This window comes from Diadema antillarum, unplaced genomic scaffold (assembly GCF_040938485.1).
Source record: "Diadema antillarum isolate AM-2024a unplaced genomic scaffold, OU_Dant_1.0 seq00001076_RagTag, whole genome shotgun sequence".
Classification (NCBI taxonomy): domain Eukaryota; kingdom Metazoa; phylum Echinodermata; class Echinoidea; order Diadematoida; family Diadematidae; genus Diadema; species Diadema antillarum.
Window position 1 is genome coordinate 40445 of NW_027271899.1, and position 21272 is coordinate 61716.

At 40.5% G+C, this 21272-nt stretch overlaps 1 protein-coding gene across 1 annotated transcript in view; it reads right to left on the reverse strand.

Moving 5' to 3' along the window:
- Positions 1-380: 380 nt before the first annotated feature.
- The window catches only part of LOC139743415 (protein diaphanous homolog 2-like), a 46518-nt gene continuing 25626 nt past the window's right edge, over positions 381-21272 (reverse strand). The window contains exons 6-23 of the mRNA XM_071653900.1: positions 19722-19830; positions 18848-18958; positions 16115-16350; positions 15299-15417; positions 14480-14544; positions 13733-13837; positions 12844-13272; positions 11214-11325; positions 10468-10578; positions 7906-8102; positions 7049-7135; positions 6443-6595; positions 5692-5821; positions 4964-5088; positions 4364-4528; positions 3262-3397; positions 1884-1988; positions 381-1300 (exon numbers count right to left, since the gene is read on the reverse strand). Of these exons, the coding sequence (XP_071510001.1) occupies positions 1092-1300; positions 1884-1988; positions 3262-3397; positions 4364-4528; positions 4964-5088; positions 5692-5821; positions 6443-6595; positions 7049-7135; positions 7906-8102; positions 10468-10578; positions 11214-11325; positions 12844-13272; positions 13733-13837; positions 14480-14544; positions 15299-15417; positions 16115-16350; positions 18848-18958; positions 19722-19830 (2704 nt within the window). The 3' untranslated portion in view covers positions 381-1091. The remainder of the gene's footprint in view (positions 1301-1883; positions 1989-3261; positions 3398-4363; positions 4529-4963; positions 5089-5691; positions 5822-6442; positions 6596-7048; positions 7136-7905; positions 8103-10467; positions 10579-11213; positions 11326-12843; positions 13273-13732; positions 13838-14479; positions 14545-15298; positions 15418-16114; positions 16351-18847; positions 18959-19721; positions 19831-21272) is intronic.

The following is a 21272-nucleotide window of genomic DNA, read 5'->3' on the forward strand; positions in this document are numbered from 1 at the left end:
TCTGAGAGAGGCTGTTCTTCAGTAGCAGCGATCCAGAAGGCATTGATGGAAGGCACTCTGGCAAGACTCGGGAGTACCATGAGTGGGTCTTGAACCCTGGGCCCACTGGACCGGGGCCCCAGGCTCTCACAACATTCAAAACCTCTTTTTTTTATGTGTAGGCAGTGTTATAGATAGAGAGATTGGTTACATCTTCTATTCTACCTACATCATGGTGTGCACAGATGCTAGCACTTGTCTAGAACTCCTCTCAGCTTGTACAAAATCATCCTCTCTGCTCTAATCCACTACAACATGATTTGCTAGAGATTAATTTCTTGACTCTCTTTTCCTTCTTCTGAAACATATTCACCTTCATCAGTTCAAGCTACTGGCTGCATTTTATCTTTATCAGACTGCCTTGAGCGTCTTTCACGTAACTTCGCATGGAATATCGTCCTAGTACTGATCACTTCTTGCCATCTAAACTAATTTCCTTGTATTTTCCCTCTTTCCCTACACCAGTTTCCTCGCTACTCAAGAAAGATTTGTCAACGAGATCTTACAATCTTGGATAAATGTCTGATTCCACATATGTTCACACTCCCATGAAATGTTCGCACTGGATATCTGGCCTTAGTCTGTAGCTAGCCACTCCATAACAAAGACGTTCTTCATGTTGTTAATAAGATGCTAGGTGAGACTGCTAAAAAGAATGTGTGAGCCATCCTAGAACCGATACTGATCATGACACTCTCACTCCAAGCAAAAAATCATTCTGTTATCTTGGATTGGTCTGCCTGCTGGTAAATAGTCGCTTCACCCTCAATGATTCATGATGCTCTTACAATGTTTCCTCGACTGTATATATATAAAAGGCAATAGATGTGTATACAAATATTACGTGTCTGGCTAGTGCGCTGGGCAACGAGGAGCTCTCATCCGTTTCCATGGCAGCCTGAGTTCAAATGAATACATCCCTGAGTGAGGGTGTGTTGCATAGGGCTGCCACAGGCATTGCTGGTGAAACATACACTTGGGATAGCCCTCTTGGTCCCACATATGCAATTTGCTGCAGGGGCTCAGTCCACACCAACTCTGTCCTCCCTCTACTATAAGGCTTTTAATCTCTCCATCAGGGAGTCGCCATCTGCTGCATCATTGTCCAGTTTCCTCCCTCCTCTCCTTCCTGCACCGTTGGCTCTGTTGGACCGGACCACCGATGGAGAGGAGCTGCCGTTGATGTCGATTTCCGTCAACGTTGTTGGCAACATTTTCCCGACCCGTGACCGTGACCTCTCAAGCTGCCTCTGACGGTCCGCTGCAATATCGCAAAGAAACAAGGACGTGAACCATACGTGGGCACTAATCTTCAGTTCTCTTTCAATGTCTCAAATTACTTTCGATCATGCTCTGTTTCTCAGAAGGTGATTGCAGATTTAATATCTTCTTATACATACACACACAAGATCATCTTAACAAACATAAGCGAGAATACTTTAAGCAATTGCTTTCAATATGAATGATTTGATTATTAGTTGTCTTTGATTCAATCTTTAAATCTCTGTTGTGTTTGACATCCTAACAAGCAAGTGCTCATTTAGAGTGCCTGATCTGCAGAATATTCTGCATGGGCTCAAGACAGGATGTGATAAATCAAAACTCCTATACAATACACTCCTGTTACAGCAAAAACGGTTATAATGAAATTCCGGTTACAACAAAGTAAAAATTGAGGCCATGACATTATCCACTCTATGTATTTTAATTGTTTATTCGCTCGGTTATAACAAAATATTCATATAATGAAAGAAAACTGCCAGTCCCGAGGACTTTGTAATAACAGGAGTCCACTGTACAAGTGTCTGTGCAGAAAGAATGCAAAGGTCAAGCATTACTCTTACCTCCACCTGCTCTTGGAGCTCTCCTCTTCTTCTCTGGTCGGTTGAAAGCCGTTCCACTCTGGAGGGCCTCCAGGAGGTTATCCATGACTCCTTCCTGGTCGTCGTCTGAGGGTCAAGACGAGATAGAGAGAGAGATACGTGTAGATTAGGTCTAAAATGGCATCTAAACTAGTCAGAACCTGAGTCCTGCATGATGGCACAGTTATCACCATTACACACTCTTCAAATGATGCCATTAACCCTTAAAGGGATGGTATAGTTTTGGTTGAGACCTAATTCCAAGTTTCTAACAATTTTTGGTGAGATAATGAGAAACCTCTTCTGAAATATGAAAGAACATGTAATTCTATGAGGAATTCAACGTTTATTTGATGAAAATTGGATTTGAAATAGCTGAGATCTCCAAAAAAGAGCACTTCTAATAAACTGTGGGACCCACACTTTGTTACGATCGCTTTGTTTTACTTTGTTTTTCGATGTTTCAGTCATTCCAAACCCGATTTTCATCAAATAAACTTTGAATTCCTCTTAAAATGGTACGCTCTGTACTATATCATAAGTGTTTTCTTTGTATCTCGCAAAAAGTTAAAAGCCCAATGCTCATCTCCACCAATACTGTACCATCCCTTTAACGTGCCTAGGCACTTTGCTTAACTTGTCAAACTGTTATCATCAGCATTCAATAATCAATCAAAACTTCACCTACTTGCAAAGTTAGCAAGCCCACTATGGTGTAGCAATGTGCCTAAGTCCAACAGAAATAAAGGACATGATCTACAATACGGATTAGGGGAATAAGGTAATCTCTATTCATTCACAATCATTTTTTTTTTTAGAGATTTGTGCCAACCTGCAAAGAAACCACAGTAAGGGTTAAAGAAAGGATGGCATTAGAAATTCCTTAAAATGGATGGTCAATGCTCACTTCACCAATTTCAATTCATCAAAAGTTCTACAAGTAGGAAGATCTGGCTATTGCATTAGCTCGTTGAACAGTGTGAGTCAGAGAATGACAAACCAAACTGTTTTAACCTGATATCTATCTTCATCCATTATATCAGACCACTTCAAAGGATAAATATTTTCAGTAAATTTTATGCACCTGTGTAAGCAATATTCCTGAAGAAGAACGCTTAGAGACATTTCATGTGATAATGCACTAGATAAATATTGAGAATCATTAACAACATACAAGAAATTCATCCTTTATTTACTTCTTTTTGGGAATAAAAGAAATCACTTACATAATATCCTATGAATACATGAAGCCACATCATTCTCCAAAATGTTGCCTTTTAGATGGGAATAACTGTGGAAGGATCTCATCTGAATTTGCTAGAGTGGTATGGAGGTATTCCACAGCAAATCGTTATCTTACCCAGAGTCATGTCTAGGAGGTTGTTCTTCCTCTGAGTCTTGGCCTTCTTTTCTCGCTCCTTCTTTTCCTTTGCCTCCTTCATCTTCTTCGCCTTCTCCTCCGCTTCTTGCCTCTTCTTGTTCTCAATCTTAGATTGCTGTCAGAGATGGGTGGGAAGGGACGGCCAATATGCCCAAAACATTAATGGCATGAAGCAATCAATCATGTTCTTAATGGCAATTTAGACTATTGGTGATAGTTGGTTTTGTTTCATTCATTGTTTGTTTGTTTTTTCAATATAGCGCCTTTTCACGAGAATGAGGCGGTCAGAGGTGCTGCAAAACATACCATAAAATGGGAATAGCGATATGGATCCTGGTCAATGATAATCAATGATTGACCGAGAGCTTTGATGTGACCTATCATTGATTTCACCCAAAGGCCCAACTATACTCTTCACCGGTCGTTAGTCTACTAACGGCTAGTTCTAATGATCGCTCATCTGCACTGAACTGTGCTGCCCATGCATAACAAATGCATTGCAACTGTTTCTGTGTGCAGTTAACTTAGTTTGGAGCTGATGCTAGCCTGAGAATCTTGCAAAAATTGCTTCCGCAGAATTCAAATCATGCCCCCATTTTATAAGTTAAATAGTGAACACTATTTAATTGGGCAATAGTAAAATTATCTTCCTGCTGTAACTTTTCAACAGTCCAAAACACATTCGGCTCCATCTTCTGACTGTTCCAAAGTTACTACAGAATGGATAACTCTCACTGACTCTGCTGTAATGTGCATTATTTGTAATCCTACCACATCTAGCATTCAACATTTCTAGCAAGTAGCCATTCATAATTCTGGGAAGAAAAGGCATTGTAGATAAAGTCGATTTGCTCAGGGACTAAAGTGCCATAGTCGGAACTAAATCTTGACCCTTACTGAAAGCGCAGCATACATCCACACAACCACAACACCACCATCCACAAGAAATACATTCATAAAATGCTCTAGGCATTGCATTTTGGGAATACGCAGACCAATCACACATTTATACAGCAGCACGTTAGTATGTATGAGGGGTGTCTTAGCGATTAATCAAGAATACAGTTTTTGTTAAACTAACCTCATACTCATCGAGGAAGACCTTGATATCACCAAAGAATTCCTCCATGGATTTCTTGGAGGTGTCAAACGAATAGTACTCTGCCAGCTTCTTGTAGACTTCCTTCATCTTCTCATACATGCTCTGGAGTGTCTTGAACTGTTCTTTGGCAGCCTTGACAAACACGTGATCAGCCAGAGGAAGGAAGGAATTGGTCAAGGAAAACCCTGGCAAAGTTTGCAACTTCTCTTTTGATAAGTTTTTCACCCAGTACACCACTAAAGCATACTCTCTACAGAAGAGATGTAAATGTAATACAGTAAAACCAGAAATTTTTGCACGTTTGAAGCTTTCACGAATTTCATGAGGCAAGATTTGTGAAAGTAAGATGCATGCAAAACTTCTTGTCTACACAATGCATTAAATGCCTGTGGCAATTTGCAAAAGTTTCGTGCCAAGAAAAAGGCCGTCGCCTCTAATTCACAAAAGTTTCATGCTTGGTTGTACAGTATCTAACTGTGTAATACCTCATCCCCCTTGTATGCAACTTGTCCCCGTACACACAAACATCGAAAACACTACAACAACAACAAGAGATTGGTATAAGGTGTCAAAGGATATTTCCATGACTGGTTTGAACTGGTCGTTGCTGTTTGGAACTGGTTTGTAGTTCTTAAGATCCTTCTCCAGCCCCTTGATGTCCTTCTCCATTTGCTTCATGTTCTTCTGGACATTGTCATCCGACACTGCATCGAGAACCAATAAAACAGAGTCACACCCTCACACATAGACAAACGTGAGGCATGAAATATATATACATCTCTCATCTGTAACTCCTTTAGATGACTATCCCGGCATTGAGATGAAACATATTTCCATGATTAATCCTAAAAATTAATTTTAGTTTATCATTTTATATTATAAATTTAGTTTGTCATTTCTGTCTTATATTATACATGAAAGAAAGAAAGGAAATACACTTGGTCAGATGTTTTACACAGATACAAAAAGTGTCATAATTATAGAATAGCAATGGTTGACTGATGGTCCATTTACAAGGTGCAGACCAGGATATTTACTATTAAAAAAAAAAAAAAAAATATATATATATATATATATAAAGATGTTTTTCTTTTTCATTCACAGGGTTATGTAAAACACTAGATGTTTAGAATTTCTGTTGAAATATAAGCAGCCGCTTAAGTCTACACCAGAGACAGAGTTAACGCTTTTTCAGGGGAAACTGGCAAAGGCATGTCCGGAGAGGCAAACTGTCCAGTCTAGTCTTAAGACAATAGTGAGGACGCAGAGTAAGTGAGTGAGGTGACCGACTGTCCCTCTGGCCTTACCTCTTGATGCCTTCACTGTGTGCCCGATCTCGCTGGGGAAGTCGGCGATCTCGGGATACACATTCTGAATCTGGTCGGCCAGAAAGTTGAGGAAGTTCATCTTGTTGTCTATTGACTTTGTTCCTCTCAGCTGCAGAGGATAAAAAAAAAAAAAAAAAAAAAAACTTTATACAGTCATTATCTTGAATTATAAATTTTATGGACAAAAGTAAAGTGCAGAACAGTTAAATCAGTACAAAGGAAAAACATTACAAAATAGCTATGCCCACAACTCTACAAATGCAACTTGCACATAACTCATAAGAGGTGTTTAAAAAAAGCCACCATGAATAGAAAGGAAAAACAAACAATATTAGAGATAAAAATATGCTGTTTATGCAGCCAACCATTCACCAAGGGGTGTCATTCCTTAACTTTTAAGTTTCACATAAATTTCACATATAACCTGGAGGGAAAACATAGAAAGTGACTTTCCAGAAGACATACTGGCATAACTAGTAAGAGCATATTCAGCACCTCGGTACTTTAAAATTGAGATGCATACTGTATGATATTTGCTCATAAATCAATACTCCCAGAAACATCACTTTGTAGAATAATGATTGAAAACCAAAGCTTAAAGAGCTAGCTTTTACTTTACAAATCTGAAGTAAGAGAAACATTAGCAAAGGGGTTAATTCTAATATATTAGCTGATAAAATTCTTGTAGTGATAGGAGTGGTGACCTGACAACCCCAGACAGAAATCTGACCTTTGTCAAGAAACCGAGGTCAAATCCCACAGAGCCTGCATTCCTGGAGCCAGAGTTCATGTAGTTTCCGAAGAGGAGAATCAGTTCCAGCACACTGGTGAAACCTTTACTATTCTGAAGCTCCTCACAGGCCTTGGTTACTGTTGCTATGTCCTGCAAACAACAAAAAACAAAACAAATGACCGCCATTCTGGTTTAAAAAAAATTCTGTGTTATCTTCTATGTGGTGTATGGGTTCATTTTTGAAGTATCATAAAGCTACAGATTCATTTGCTCTTCATGTACAATAAGAACTGTATGATTTTACTCATTAACACATTACACATAAATTCACATACAAGCATTCTATACATACAAATGCAAGAACATACATATATGTGTATGTGTGTGTACAAAATGTAGCAGTTCGTTCAATTTGAAACAATTCAAGTCATAAAATCAAATTGCGGAAAAAACAACAAGAAATATAAAAAGAGATAACAGGTAAAGAGCGGAAAAGACAGAGAGGGTGAAACTGAAAGAAAATCAGCATGAAAGACAAAAACAGTCATCCGTTTTGCAGGGGAAAAACAGACTGGAGAGGCATGAAATATGTCGACTACTCACGGGTTTGATGTCGCCAACTAGTTCTTGGAATTTCATTTTGAAACTGATGGCCTGTAGCCTCTTGTCCAGATGTTTGATATCACCAACCTGGTAGAATGAGAGAAAGAAAAAAAAAAGCTCCATTTAACTTACTGTCTAGAGCAGATGAACCTCTAATTCTACTTATCTTTCTTTCTTTTTTTTTGTAGAGTGGAGTGGCAGAAGGCAGTGTGGAACACAGCCTTACACATTAAATCTCTAAGCTATCACCATTCAAAGGCAGTGCACAATTTTTCGCAAGTTCTCCTGACTGTCCACAGAATTAAAAGCATGCAAAATTCGTCTTATCCAGATAAAAGCCAAAAATTGCCCCTCCAAAAAATTACAGCATTTTATACTTGTTTAAGTTCATAGACTTGATATAAACAATAGATTTTAGTTAAACTAATGTTTGCTGACTTGGACCTCAGAGTTTATGTGCACTGTAAAAGTGGATATTTTTGCGTGACTAATTTTTTTACTCAGCCAGGTATGAAGAGTTTCGTGTGTTTTTAATTCCACGGATTCAAGATATCAACTACCTAAAACATGTGGCAAGCAAAAATATTTGTGTGCTTTTAGTTTCGCTCTAGTTTGTGGTTGCGCAAAATGCGCGAAAATTTCAACACCACAAAAATCTCCACTTCAACAGTATGCTACTACTTTTGCACAGAGCCTGCAGTTAGCAATACCAACATTTGTGCATATTGGCAATATGTATACAGGAAAGAGGCCTGTTAAGTTTTTTCATCCCACAAACACTGAGAGAGATTAACATGGCACAGAGAAGGTCTCCCCCTTGGTACACAGGGGGTTAAAATCAAGTCCAGGCAACTCACCAGGACACAGAACTGCTCAGCCTCGTTCATGTCATTGAATTCGTCCTTGAGGGCGTACACACTCTTGATGGTGTCATTCTCGGGCATGTTCTTGAGCAGCGACTGGATCAGGCCCTCGTTGAGGTGGTTTTCGTCGATCTCCAGGAGCCGCCGCTTGATCTCCTCGTGGGGGATGCGCATGGACCCCAGCCAGATCGCTGATGGCGGTAGAAAAGCAGGCATACACATATGGGAATAGACTGGTTTACTAACATACCGACATTCAAATTTATATGATATGGATGTTAATCCCATTCTGACATAGAAACAAGCAATTCCATTAACCTGTACCATGAAAATACTTTTCAATACTTGGGAATCAAGGTCGCATATTAGTTGTGGGTACATCGGGCAAACTTTGGACAAGCTTTCAGGTTGTCAGGGGGAACCATTCACAGAAAGGCATGCATAAAATTTGAATATGTTAATAAATTGGTCCACATTGACTGGTATCACAAAAAACTATGTGTATGAGTTGGGCATATTCCACACTATAAAAATTAATAATCATTTTCTTTGATGAGCAACTTCTGATTTGAGCACAAAATAAAAATTCATTTTGATGTTATCATCTACAACACATTTTGTTGCTGCGTCACTATGCGACCTGTCAACAGATGCGTGATGCATATCGTCCTAAAAGTCTGCCAGACACCAGAGTTCTGATGGAAGACTACAAATTGCATACTATACTGTAGAATACCATTTGAGATAATGTTTTATAAGGAAACACACATAGCAGATTTCATGTCTCGCATCGATCACTTGGCCTAGTGGCTTACATGTATGCAGGCAGTTCTGGTGCTAAATCCGTTTCTAACCTCTTCACATTCCTTTTTGTGTTTTCATACCACATTCTATTCGATCATCCTCCATTAATGTTCAAATTGGACACAAGTAAGCCTGAACAGTCACCAGCTCATGATCTGGCTGAATGTTAATCATCCCTTGCCATGCTGGCAGGCATGACCCCCAAGGAAAGTACAAATGACAATAGAAGACATAAGGAGAGGCAGTGTGTTATGAAGACGTGAGCTGGTGTCTATTCAAAATGACTCTTCACACCTCGGCATTGTCATATTGGTATTGGGGACCATTTGCGTGATGCTGGTGTGATCGCAGGCATTAATGACAGGAAGGGCTCCCCCTATGGACACTTCCTGCCTCCTCTAAAGTACCAGTATACGCGTAAAAAAGGGCCACCGATCTTCACCTCTTTTACCAACAATGAGCTCAGCAAAGCAGAGCTGCCAACATAACCCATCCACATCCTACTCAAGAGACTTTTGTCATCACTCATGTGGGTAAACTGTTAAGCTTTCTTAAAGCTGTAGGAGTTCATAAAAATGAGGGCAGAATGGTATTCCAACTGAGCCTAACCAACACCAGTCACCATGACACCTGGGCAACGTCAGCATCAGGGTTTCTAGTGCCCCCCTCCCCCCTTTGGAATCTATGCTCTATAAAGTTTTCTTCCAGGGATGTTCGGTTAACATGCCACATGCCATTAAAGTTCCCACTTTCGATGAATGCTGGGAAAGCTCTACACCTCACACAATATGACTGACAACTAGTCTGTGGAAGAGAGAGATGACCCAGTTTACTCACTTATACAGAATCCACCCATACCAAACAAACCACCATCCTGTCCCAATTCACACCTACATAAGACATACAAAGCACCATTTTTTTTCAAGATACTCTTGCACCATTTTTTTTCAAGATTGTGGCCAAATGACGTCCCATGATGCATACCACAAACTGGCCCAGCTCTAGCTACCAGCTACTTTAAGCAAGATCCCTCCCTTCATCCCTTGTGGTTACCAAGGAGCATTCAGCAACCAAAGTGAGATGGGGTTTCACGTCTGTGCACCCATGACTAGACAGTCCAGTTGGACTAGAGTAACATAAAGGGGCATCCTGTAGTACCCCCATTCCACAGAGATTTCTTGTCATCGGTCACTCATCAGAAGCAAAGTTTGTTGCTTCTGGCCACCCACCGAAGTGTGTCGGATGGCAGTCTGATGAATCTGACTTGTGATGGTTGACCATCAGGTTAATGTCAGACACGCCAGGCGTGATCCATTAAGGCGAGATCGCCTGGTGAGGAACATGCACGGCATGTCTGAGACTGACTCAATGGTCCACCAACACAAGTCGGACTCATCAGACTGCAACCCCATAAACTTCGGTGAGTAGCCAGAAGCAATAAACTTTGCTTCCGACGAGTGACCGATGACAAGAAATCTCTGTGGAATGAAGGTATTATATTGACTGAGCACTGGGCTGAAGAGCCCTATTTGTACTGCCTGAGCTGATTTAGAAGTTAAAGTTTGGGTCTCTCCTCCCACAGACAGTGCTATGTCAGCTGACAGGGTCTGGTAACACACCAACATATGATTCAATCTCAGTAGCCTCATGACATTTAGAGTTAGGTTAAACCAAACTGTAAATGTCATGTGACTACTGAGAAAGAACAAGTGCCAAATTGCTAAAAATGACGTAATATTAGGTTTTACTCACAGAGGTTCTGGGCTTCTTTGGCACTCAGGACTTTCAGTTGTTTCACCTTCTTCTTCTCCTTCTTTCCTTCCAGCTCATCAGTACCTCCTCCTCCTCCGCCAAGCTTTTTGGCTGATCAACAAATGTTACATGACACAAAATGTTGATAAAACTGCTCCACAGATTTACCTTTTACACAATATCACATACTCATTCATTGAAATACAATAATGAACTGTTAATGTGCTTGTAAAAGTGCATGGATGAATATATTCTAATATTCTTGTATCATATATCATATAAACACTTTCATCACTACTACTACTACTACTACTGCTACTACTTCTACTGCTACCCTCATCACTATCCTCACTCTTACTGTGAATATCAAAATTTACCTCTTAAGGGGTACATTTCATAAGGCATACCATGAACATATCAAAGATATTTACACATATATATTTCAAGTAATAAACATTCTATATTACTACACCCATTCCATTGTTGTTTTTTTGTCATCATTCTTAATCTTATTAACAATTTGCCCCTTGATGTATATATATATATATATATATATATATTCATATATATTATTTGCATTTTTATTTTATTTTTTTCTAAGTGTACATTATTTTCCTCCTCTTTCTTGTGGATTTCATTTCCTTTACTTCACTCAATAACTCATCCTATTGCTTTGCACTGTTGATGAGATTACGGGGCTTAACAAAATGAAAACTACATCTATATGTCTCTCCAGTGATTCTAACCTGGTTTGGACGCAAAGAGCAAGGCAAGCTGCTCCATGACCACATCTTTCTCCAGCCTGTCCTCCTTGGCTTGGACCCAGAAGGATTTCTTGTTCAGTTGCCTTGGGTTGATCTTCACAGATAATTGGGGCACAAGAGGAACAAATTACGATAAATAACTAAACACAGTCACAAATGTGTGTATTCTGGTATACATTGCTAAAACATAACCATCTTGGGGCATGAAATGTTACTTAGGAAAGCAGCATGGCATAAAATTGGGAATGCACTGTGGGTTAAAAAAAAATGGTGCAAGGGCACTGTAACTGTATTGCACATAGCTGTTGACTTGGTGGGGATGCTGCACTTCCACAGAAACATTTCTGAGTTGATGGAGGTATGCATTGCTTTTAAAGTACTTTGGGTAACTCATTTGTATTATAAAATGATGACCGTGTGATATGTTGTTTGAAATTTTGTCCCCCCTGCTTTTTCTGTGCTATTTGACGACTCTGTTGTAGGGAGTATAACCTCAGGGTTGGCTGAGGAATTGAAACTCTATTATGGGGAGGGTTGAAGTCCTGAGAAGAAGTGGAGAGCCTTACAACTTCCAACAAAAGCATTTGAGACGGATCTTTCTCTCTGTTCTCGCCCATACCAATGATCATCAATACAACATTGCATCAGGTCCAAAACCACATCTAAGATTAACCAGAGAGTTTTTGAAGACGGGGAAGAGAATTAAAGGTTGTATAATATATCTCTTTTGCAAATGTCACAAAAGTTTGCATGGTTGAAAAATAACGTCTCTCAACACCGTGTACGAAATCTTACAATAATATATACCTCAGAGTCTTAGAGAAAAGAAATGAAAAACTAAGCCCATGTCACTTTAGAGAATATACTCACCTTCTGTAAAGAAAGTAACAGTTGGATTTTTTTTTTTAAGTCCAAATAAATTCATTAGAAAACTTAAGTCTTGTTTTCCCCTGCATCATTAACTCTTTATGTGCCACGTTCGCACGTCCCACTCAGTCGACGCCGTGCCAACTTCGCATATTCCACTCAAACGCACTAATCCGCTTAAACCGATCGATAAATCGCCTAATCCCGCAGTACAATGAAAGCTTTTCTCGCGCTTTTGTTCCTTTTACATACAGCTTGCATTCTATGTGGTGATTGATTATCAAGCGGTGTTCCCAACTAAATTTGCGTGTAAATTCTAAGTTTCTCTCACGGTTTCATGTGCAAAAGTCATGCCTTTATAGTATTACAGTAATGTAGCAACTGGTCATCAAAAAATTAAATAGAAATAGATTTGTCATACAATTTATATCACAGCAAAGCTTGGCATTCCTCTTCAACTTTGCTCACTATTATGCCCAGCTTAACAGAAATTTGTAGAAGTTATATAGATTGGAAAAACAGAATTCTTTCTCAAAGCATGACTACCTTCGTGTCTCAGAATAACGTGGCACACAGGGGGTTTCCACCATGGCAAATAAAGAGTTAAGAAGTTTCCAGCTTTATCATTCTGGTGAAAGGTATAAATGACAACCTCTACAATGTACCAGCTTATGAAAGGAATACGATCTTTAGGGTTGCCAAAGGGACACACAAATGTTAAACGATGAATGACTGAACACCTCACCTTGCTCCAGTTGGCTCTCTTCATGGGGGTCTGTGGGGTGTACTTCTTCTTGGCCTTCATTCCATGGGGTAAGGAAGACTGGGGAGAGGGGCCTCCGGGGCTCATACCACCAAACATGGGTACACCACCCGGCACTGGTGGCGGACCTTTCCCACCCATGGGAGGTGGAGGAGGTGGAGGACCCCCCATCCCTGGAGGCGGAGGGGGTGGGGGTGGGCCACCAAAGCCCCCTGGAGGCGGGGGTGGGGGTGGAATGCCTGGCCCGCCGGGCGGGGGTGGGGGAGGGGGAATCCCCATGCCACCAGGGGGAGGAGGGGGTGGGGGAATACCGGGGCCTCCAGGTGGTGGAGGTGGGGGTGGGGGTGCTCCGCCTCCTGGAGGTGGGGGCACACCTCCGGCCACTGCAGCTGTGAGGGCTCCACTAGCAATCTGGCAAATTAAACCAAGACAGAGAATTGTTGGGGTATGGTATGGAAAAAAAAAAGTTATAATTATAAACATTAAACATCAGTATTCACATCACATGAAATTCTACCTCTCACAGGATTCCAAAAACATTCATAGCTACAATATCAATGACAAAAACTTCCTCACTAAATGGCAGAGGAGAAAACCTTTGTCAAGTTGATGCTTGATTTGTGTGTGCAATATTTGTAATTTGCAGTCTTGTAATAAAGATGGCACTATGAGGTACACAAATTATGTTTTTGAACTACTGGCAAATAACTCTTTAAGATGCCAAAGAGATTACAGTGAACCCATATCCTAATGAACTCTACTTGCATTGACATATTCAATCCTGATTTTTTTTTCCAAAATGGCAAGCTATTGTGCTACCAGGGAGCATTGTGATGTAACTTAATCCCATCTCGTCTGAGACGGGTCACACCTTTTGTTTCAAGTCCTCCAGCTCTTTCTCAGTCTCCTCCAACTTCTTGTTGGCTTGCGACAGCTTGGCGTCCATCTCTTGCCTCGCTGTGACCTCTTGTTCAAGCTGTGGATGTCATGGGAATAAGTTTCATATTGTTTGTATGTCTAATATCAGGCAGGGATTACTGACATCATCATCACCATCATCAGTCAGAGAACACCAGCATTATGACATATTTGTCACTCATATACAGGAAACCAGAGAATCGTGATCCAAAGGTAATCTTTACCGAAGCAAAGCCTCATGATATTTCAGCTTATTCTAGAACGATTCAAATGTATCTTATGCATGCTAGCTAATGCAATGAGACATACATTACACAAAAGTACTGAAATAAAAAAAATTGACATCACTGCAAAACATGTATTGCGGAACATTTCCGAGTTTGATTAGACTAAAAGTGAACAAATGACCAAGTTTTGATGATGAGTCAACATACATTGTAAGAACCTCAATTCAGGTTGACACTTTGCAGTAAGTGACATTGGACAATGATGATATTGTGATCCAGTGTCAATGTGAGTGACAGGTGAGTTGTGTCTATGCCTCTGTGAATCATTGTAACATTGCCTAATCTGGATATTATCCTTTTTAATGAGCCTTTTGAATGACAAGGCAGCATTAGCATGACTCAAAGAGACGTCACAGTTTCTTCCCTCTGCAGCCAGGAGTCACCGTTAATAAACTCTTTGGTTGTCGACTTACTTCTTTTTCCAGCTTCCCCGCCTTTCCCTCCATGATCTCATACTTGGCTTTTTCTGCCAATCCCTCTGTGCATAGCAAGCAGGTAAGAGAAATTTAACAAAAAAATTAGAGTTGCAAAAATGAGAAAGTGATTCAATAACATTGTTATGCTTCAATCAATACAAGGACGCAAAATTAGTGCCACAGACAGTTAGACATAGCACACTGAATTCAGCCCTAAATAGATTGAAAATGGTTGGAGGATCACTTCTGGCACTTACATGTACTTGAACTAAAATATACAGGTTGAATGTAATGTCACATGATACCTATATCAATTTCTGACACTTTCCTGATAAATAGCAACATAAAAGGAAGACCCACATTTAAGTACTTTTGATTTAGATTGAATCATCTAAATCATAGCTTGCTGGGCTTAGTTTGCAGATGTACAAGACTGCATGCTAAACTGGCATTCATTCTTAGTTACAATAGTCCCCTGTCTCAAAGTGAGCCAATGCTACAAAGAATATTGGATCTGTCCAGTCCCTAAAAATACCTCATAAAGAAACAAACCCTTGGTTCAGCATGTTGCTCTTTTCTGGTGCACCTGCCCATGGAGACAATAAGAAGTGACATTTCTCTGATCATTCCTACGACCACATTGGAGACGAGCTTCTGGAAATGAGCTGGCTAGGAGTAAGTCTCTCTCTAAAAAAACTCCTTCCAATTCTGTCTTGGAGGTCAGGTACACTGTTATCAATATTTGAAATGCATGATGCTAAAACTGAACCAAAAAATCAAACAAACAAACAAATCAGAGAAGGAAACAACACTTACCAACAAGAGGTTCCACATCGACTTCAAATTTCTGCGTATACCGGAAGTCTGGATCACATCCACTCTTATGGAGGACGATCTGTGATATACATTCTTCTATTAACTTGTAGTACTGTGGCCTGTAGCGATGCAAAGCAAAACAACATCAAAGATGAATGGATATAGGTATCAAAGAAACATCTACATTTGATAAAGCAAAGACACGATTCACTCAAGATGCGATTGTGGAGTTGTAAAACTGTCCTGTTGTAGAAAATAATAATCTATATCAAATCCCTGTTTACATTATTCAGCATTAGTCATTTACACTTGTAACAGCCTGAGCAAGTGGAGAACAAAGTATACAGTGATCTAACACAGACATATTTACACTGAGATGCATTACACTTAAAGGGATGGTATAGTGTCGGTTGAGGTGAGGATTCCCCTTTCAACTTATTGTAAGATACTTAGAAATTACGTTATGAAACATTAACAAGCATACAATTTTAAGAGGAATTCAAAGTTTATTTGATGAAAATCGGTTTTGAAATGGTTGAGATATCCCAAAACAAAGTTAAACAAAGCGATCTCAATAAAAGGTGGGCCTCAACTTTTATCAGGATTGTTTTGTTTGGGATATCTCAGCCATGTCAAATCCGATTTTCATCAAATAAACTTTGAATTCCTCTAGAACTATATGCTCTCCCATATTTCACAAGAGGTTTCTCATTATCTTATAAAATCATTATCAAAAACATTGGAAACCTGACGCCCAATCTCAACCAAAGCTGTACCATCCTTCTAACATTGGTGAGTTTCAGACAATGTTCGCACCTGACATAGGTGTCCTCCCTGATGAGCATGATGTGTTGGAGGATGGAGAGGAAGTAGTTCTCGCTCGGCGTCCCGGCAACCAGCTGCTGGAGGAGCTGGAAGCAGCCCTCCAGGTCGTCCATCTCCACCCGTAGGCCCTCAAAGCGGTGCTGGAACTCTTCGAAGTCATCTTCGCGGTGCTCGTCGAACACCCGCATCTGGACGCAGAGCTCTTCGCTGGGGTTGTCTCTCAGTTCCTGTGGGGTGTTGGTAGAGTGGGCGTGTCTTTCACATGAATCTCCAATCTTCACATACCACTACTAGTAAGTACTTATTTTCTTTCACATGTTCCCTAGTGATTACCCCCTATTGGTGATTAAGCCGGAAGGTCATCTAATTGTCTACAACTACACAGACACCTATGCCATTCCTCCTTAACTGTACCCACTACTGGAGTCAATGCGTCTTTTCAAACCTTCATCACATTTTACCTCACATAGTTGTACATTACCATTTAGTTAACATCTTATAAGTGAAGCAGAGCTGTTTGCATGCAAAACAAGAGACCCGCGGGTCTAGCGCTCACCTGAGTATCGCAAGTTCACCTTTCACGCAGTCACTAATCTAAATTATTCACAGCTCTACCAAAATTTGACCAGGCATTCTGAAGTAGAAGATGAAAATGTACAATAAGGGCCCAAATTTTTAAAGATTCCTTAATTTGGGGGATTGGGGGCCCCCTGGGGCCCTCTGGGTGGGGCATGGTGCCCATTTTGATAAATTGAGATCCTGACCCCCTAAGGATGCTACCTGCCAAGTTTGACGAAAATCTATCATGAGGTTTTCAGGAAGAAGATGACAATGTACGATTCAGGCCCCCATTTGGACCTTCCTAACCAACCCCCCACCCCCACCCCCCCCCCACCCCTGCCCCCAAGAGGGGCACCCCTGGATCTCCTATGAACAAACTCGAAACTACAGTCATTAATGTACTCACTCATAGTATTATCTTAGCTGTATAACTTCTGATTCTAGAGAAAACTTTTAACGATTCCTTCATTTGGGGGGTTTGGGCCCCCCTGGGGGCCCCCTGGGTGGGACATGGTGCCCATTTTAACAAATTGAGATCCTAACCCCTTAGGGATGCTACCTGCCAAGTTTGGTGAAAATGGGTCATGGGGTTCTAAAAAAGAAGATAAAAATGTCCAATTTAGGCCCCATTAGGACCCCTCCTCACCTCCCTCCCCTGGGTCCCAAGGGGGGCACCCCTGATTCTGCCATGAACAAACTTGAAACTGCAGTCATCAATGTACTAACTCATAGTATTAACTTAGCTCCATCACTTCTGGTTCTAGAAAAGAAGATTTTTAAAGATTCCTTAATTTGGGGGGATTTGGGCCCCCTGGGGGTCCCCTGGGGGCCCCCTGGGTGGGGCATGGTGCCCATTTTAACAAATTGAGTTCCTAACCCCCTAGGGATGCTACCTGCCAAGTTTGGTGAAAATGGGTCATGGGGTTCTCAAGAAGAAGATGAAAATGTACAATTTAGGCCCTATTAGAACCCCTCCCCACCCCCCTCCCCTGGGTCCCAAGGGGGGCATCCCTGATTCTGCCATGAACAAACTTGAAACTACAGTCATCAATGAACTAACTCATAGTATTAACTTAGCTCTATCACTTCTGGTTCTAGAGAAGAAGATTTTTAAAGATTCCTTAAATTTGGGGGGTTTGGGCCCCCCTGGGGGCCCCCTGGGTGGGTCATGGTGCCCATTTTAACAAATTGAGTTCCTAACCCCCTAGGGATGCTACCTGCCAAGTTTGATGAAAATCGGTCTTGGGGTTTTCAAGAAGAAGATGAAAATGTAAAAAGTTTACGCACGACGCACGACGCACGACGGACGACGGACGACGGACGACGGACGACGGACGACGGACGACGGACGACGGACGCCGGACGAAGGGCGATCGCAATAGCTCACTTGAGCCTTTGGCTCAGGTGAGCTAAAAATTCTGAAAGTTAACTTTTAAGGTGCAAACTTTTTAATGCTTGACAAAATTTTGAACAGAGAGGTAAAATGTCTCAAATGAGTGAATTTCTTTTCCTTTGAGATACCGTAAATGCTGATGAATTGACCTGAGCTCATTTTCATGTGACGAGTCATAAAGATTTGTAGATAAGCATCAATTAATCGATTCAATTTCACATATTTTTTCAGGTTAGCACAACCTGAGCCAACCAGTACTACATCTCTGTGCAGACTTGGAACTACATTAACATAAAGTTAAGAGTTAGGCAACATCTACCACATTTCTGAGAAATCCTTAAACAGGAAGTACAGCTTAATTCTACAAGGGCACTGTGCATCTGTCACTTTGGCTCTAATCCAAGCTGACAGTGAAATTTGAATACCACCCGAGAAGTGGATTACAATTGATATCAGATCCCTTTACGTAAGAACAATGTATGCACCATCCCAGTTCATCACGCTGAGGAAGTTCTGTTTACATGGCAAAATAAACATAAAAAGTATGTTATCAACATGTAACCATTAAGACTTTGATGTTATTACATCTTTGTGAATCTTACAAAGGGTTCTAGAGTATATCAAACGCCTACCCTGTATGTGTGGGAGTATATCAAATTACTATTCCTGCCTACAAACGTGCAGATAGTCTTAGTCTAACAGTGTCTTACAAAGTTGTTCGAATCCCCCCTGCATCAGATTTGAACGTGGTGGGCATGGGCTCAACTTACCGGCAGTTGGTCGATCATCCCTGTGCGGAGGAACTCATTTCTGAGATGTAACCTGAAATCCAGGTCATCTGGAGTGGTAGTCAGGGCATTGACAAGTTGCATACACACACACTGTGGAGCAGAGAAATAGAGGCTATCTTTAGTCACAGTCAGATCATTGAAAAGAGCACAGAGTTGCTATTGTATTTTTTTTTGAATCTCTTTAATAAAATCAGTTCTGAAAAGCAGATAAAATTCTAATGTTTCATGAGTGTGAACATTAGATTCTCACATTCTACAATGAAGGGACTGCTTTATCATTGTAATAGATGATAGAATTCAAGTACTTAATTAAGTCACAGGTGAGGAATGTTTCATATTTTCTGCAATGTCACAACAGAATCATAAAAGTCACATTTGATTTGGAGAATGAACAAACTGCAATATCTGATCATTGAAAAACCCTGCATGTGTTGCCATTTTTTTATTTCTTTACAGTGATACTTGATGTTGGTACTGACAACACGTTGCATGTATAGATGTGCATATATTTCCCCTTTAATATCTTATGTGGTAGTTCCTGATAAGTATCATATATTCGCTATCTAAATGCCACCCATTTCAAATGGCTTGCACACTGAACTTCAGATTCTAGCAGAGCATCTTCCCATCTGACGCTTCACTGAGGTCCTGAATGAATTAGTCAGAAATCAGAGCCGAGTTTCTAGATCTATTGCCTTTATTACCAACTGCAGTTACATCTTTTGGGACAACATTAAGGCTTGAGATGATATTCACTTCAACAGAATCCCACTCTATGTTACTTTCTGTTTTCACTTTCATAGCCGTAAGCATACTTCAAGCATGCCGTCCTCTGCAAGCAATCAAAACTTACCATGAGTTGAGGATTGTTTTCGAGCTTCAGGGCCTCGATGATGGGCGTGAACCTCAGAGTTCGTCTGACTTCTCCAACCTCTGTCAGAGCTTCAAGGACCTTGTCGTGCCTGGGGGAGGGGAGGAAGAGAATCAATCACACCATGACTACCACTAGGCAGCAAGAGAACACTGAAATATTTCTATGCAAAGATATTAAATGGGCTTTAAGGTGAAGCCCCTTCCATTGAGGAAACAGGGGAAACATATCTTTTCAATCTGGTCTTTCACAAAGACTGAAAGTGAAAATCTGATCTAAAAATTCCTGATATAGGATGAAAAGACAATTATTCTGCACTAAAAACTCCTCATGTATCACGCGAGTTCCAATGCGCTGAACGAAATGACATCTGCGCATGCGTGTGAGTAGGATCTCACATGAATTCTCAAAGCGAGAATTACGAAATAAAATGGAGCTCAATTCATTCACATTTATGTTTTGAGAATGGGGTCAAACATTCCAAAATGTATTGCATCTGCTCAAGGTTGATGTAACATCAGTGCGGCACACTTATTTGTGCAGCTCACAGAAGAAAGTTTAAGCTATGTGTTTGGCAGAGAGTGTCAACAAGATATGGAAAAACAGACATGCACCAAACATAGTACAACATATTGAGAGACTTTAAAAGCATACATTTCACACATATTTCATTAGCTTTTCCACACTTGGAAAACATAGACAAATAGACATTTACCACAACCTGTTATAAAGAAGAGACAGATATGGTCAAAGAACCTAATGAAATTCATCCCTTCAATTCCAAACTCACCTTCTGTTGTCTCTCTCATAACACAGGAGTCCACACATTTTGTATTTATTCCACAACAGACAATGTATGCCAGAAATGAATGTCAAACAACACTGTATAATCTGACATGTCACTCTAACCACTCTGATACCAGGAATGTCCAGATAGACTCTGGGGATCTACGATTAAATACCAGACCACTGTCCATTGGAGCTAGACAGGACTTGAAAGAAACAAACAAGGAAGCCAGAGAAGGGTGATAATGAGGTCCAAGTTGATTGGGAGGAACAAACACTTAGGGTCACAGCAAGAGAGTCTAGGTGCCAGTAGGGGGGAGGGGGAAGAGAATAAAAGGGGAGGGGGTGGGGGTGGGTCTGAGGGGAGATACTTGTAGAATCTTCAAAATTTTTGACAGTGGTGATCAGATTGCCATGACAATTAATGTGATACAACACAGACTGAAATCACCATTCATTCTCTCTCACTTCAGTGTTCACTGTCATATGACATCATGTCTGTGAGTAGGTGCCTACATTCTTTACAGGTTCCCTTAAATGAGTATATGAATAAATTAATAATTGAATGAATGAATAAAAGAATGATTTAATAATTTAATTAATTCATCAAAAATGAACAAAAACAAACAAATAAATCCAAGATAACATTCACAATGCTATTGGTGGTGAAAGTTGCAAGAATATTTCTTTTAAAAAGGTGCCAAGGAATAGCATGGGTACTGAAATATTCCTTCAATAAAGAGTATC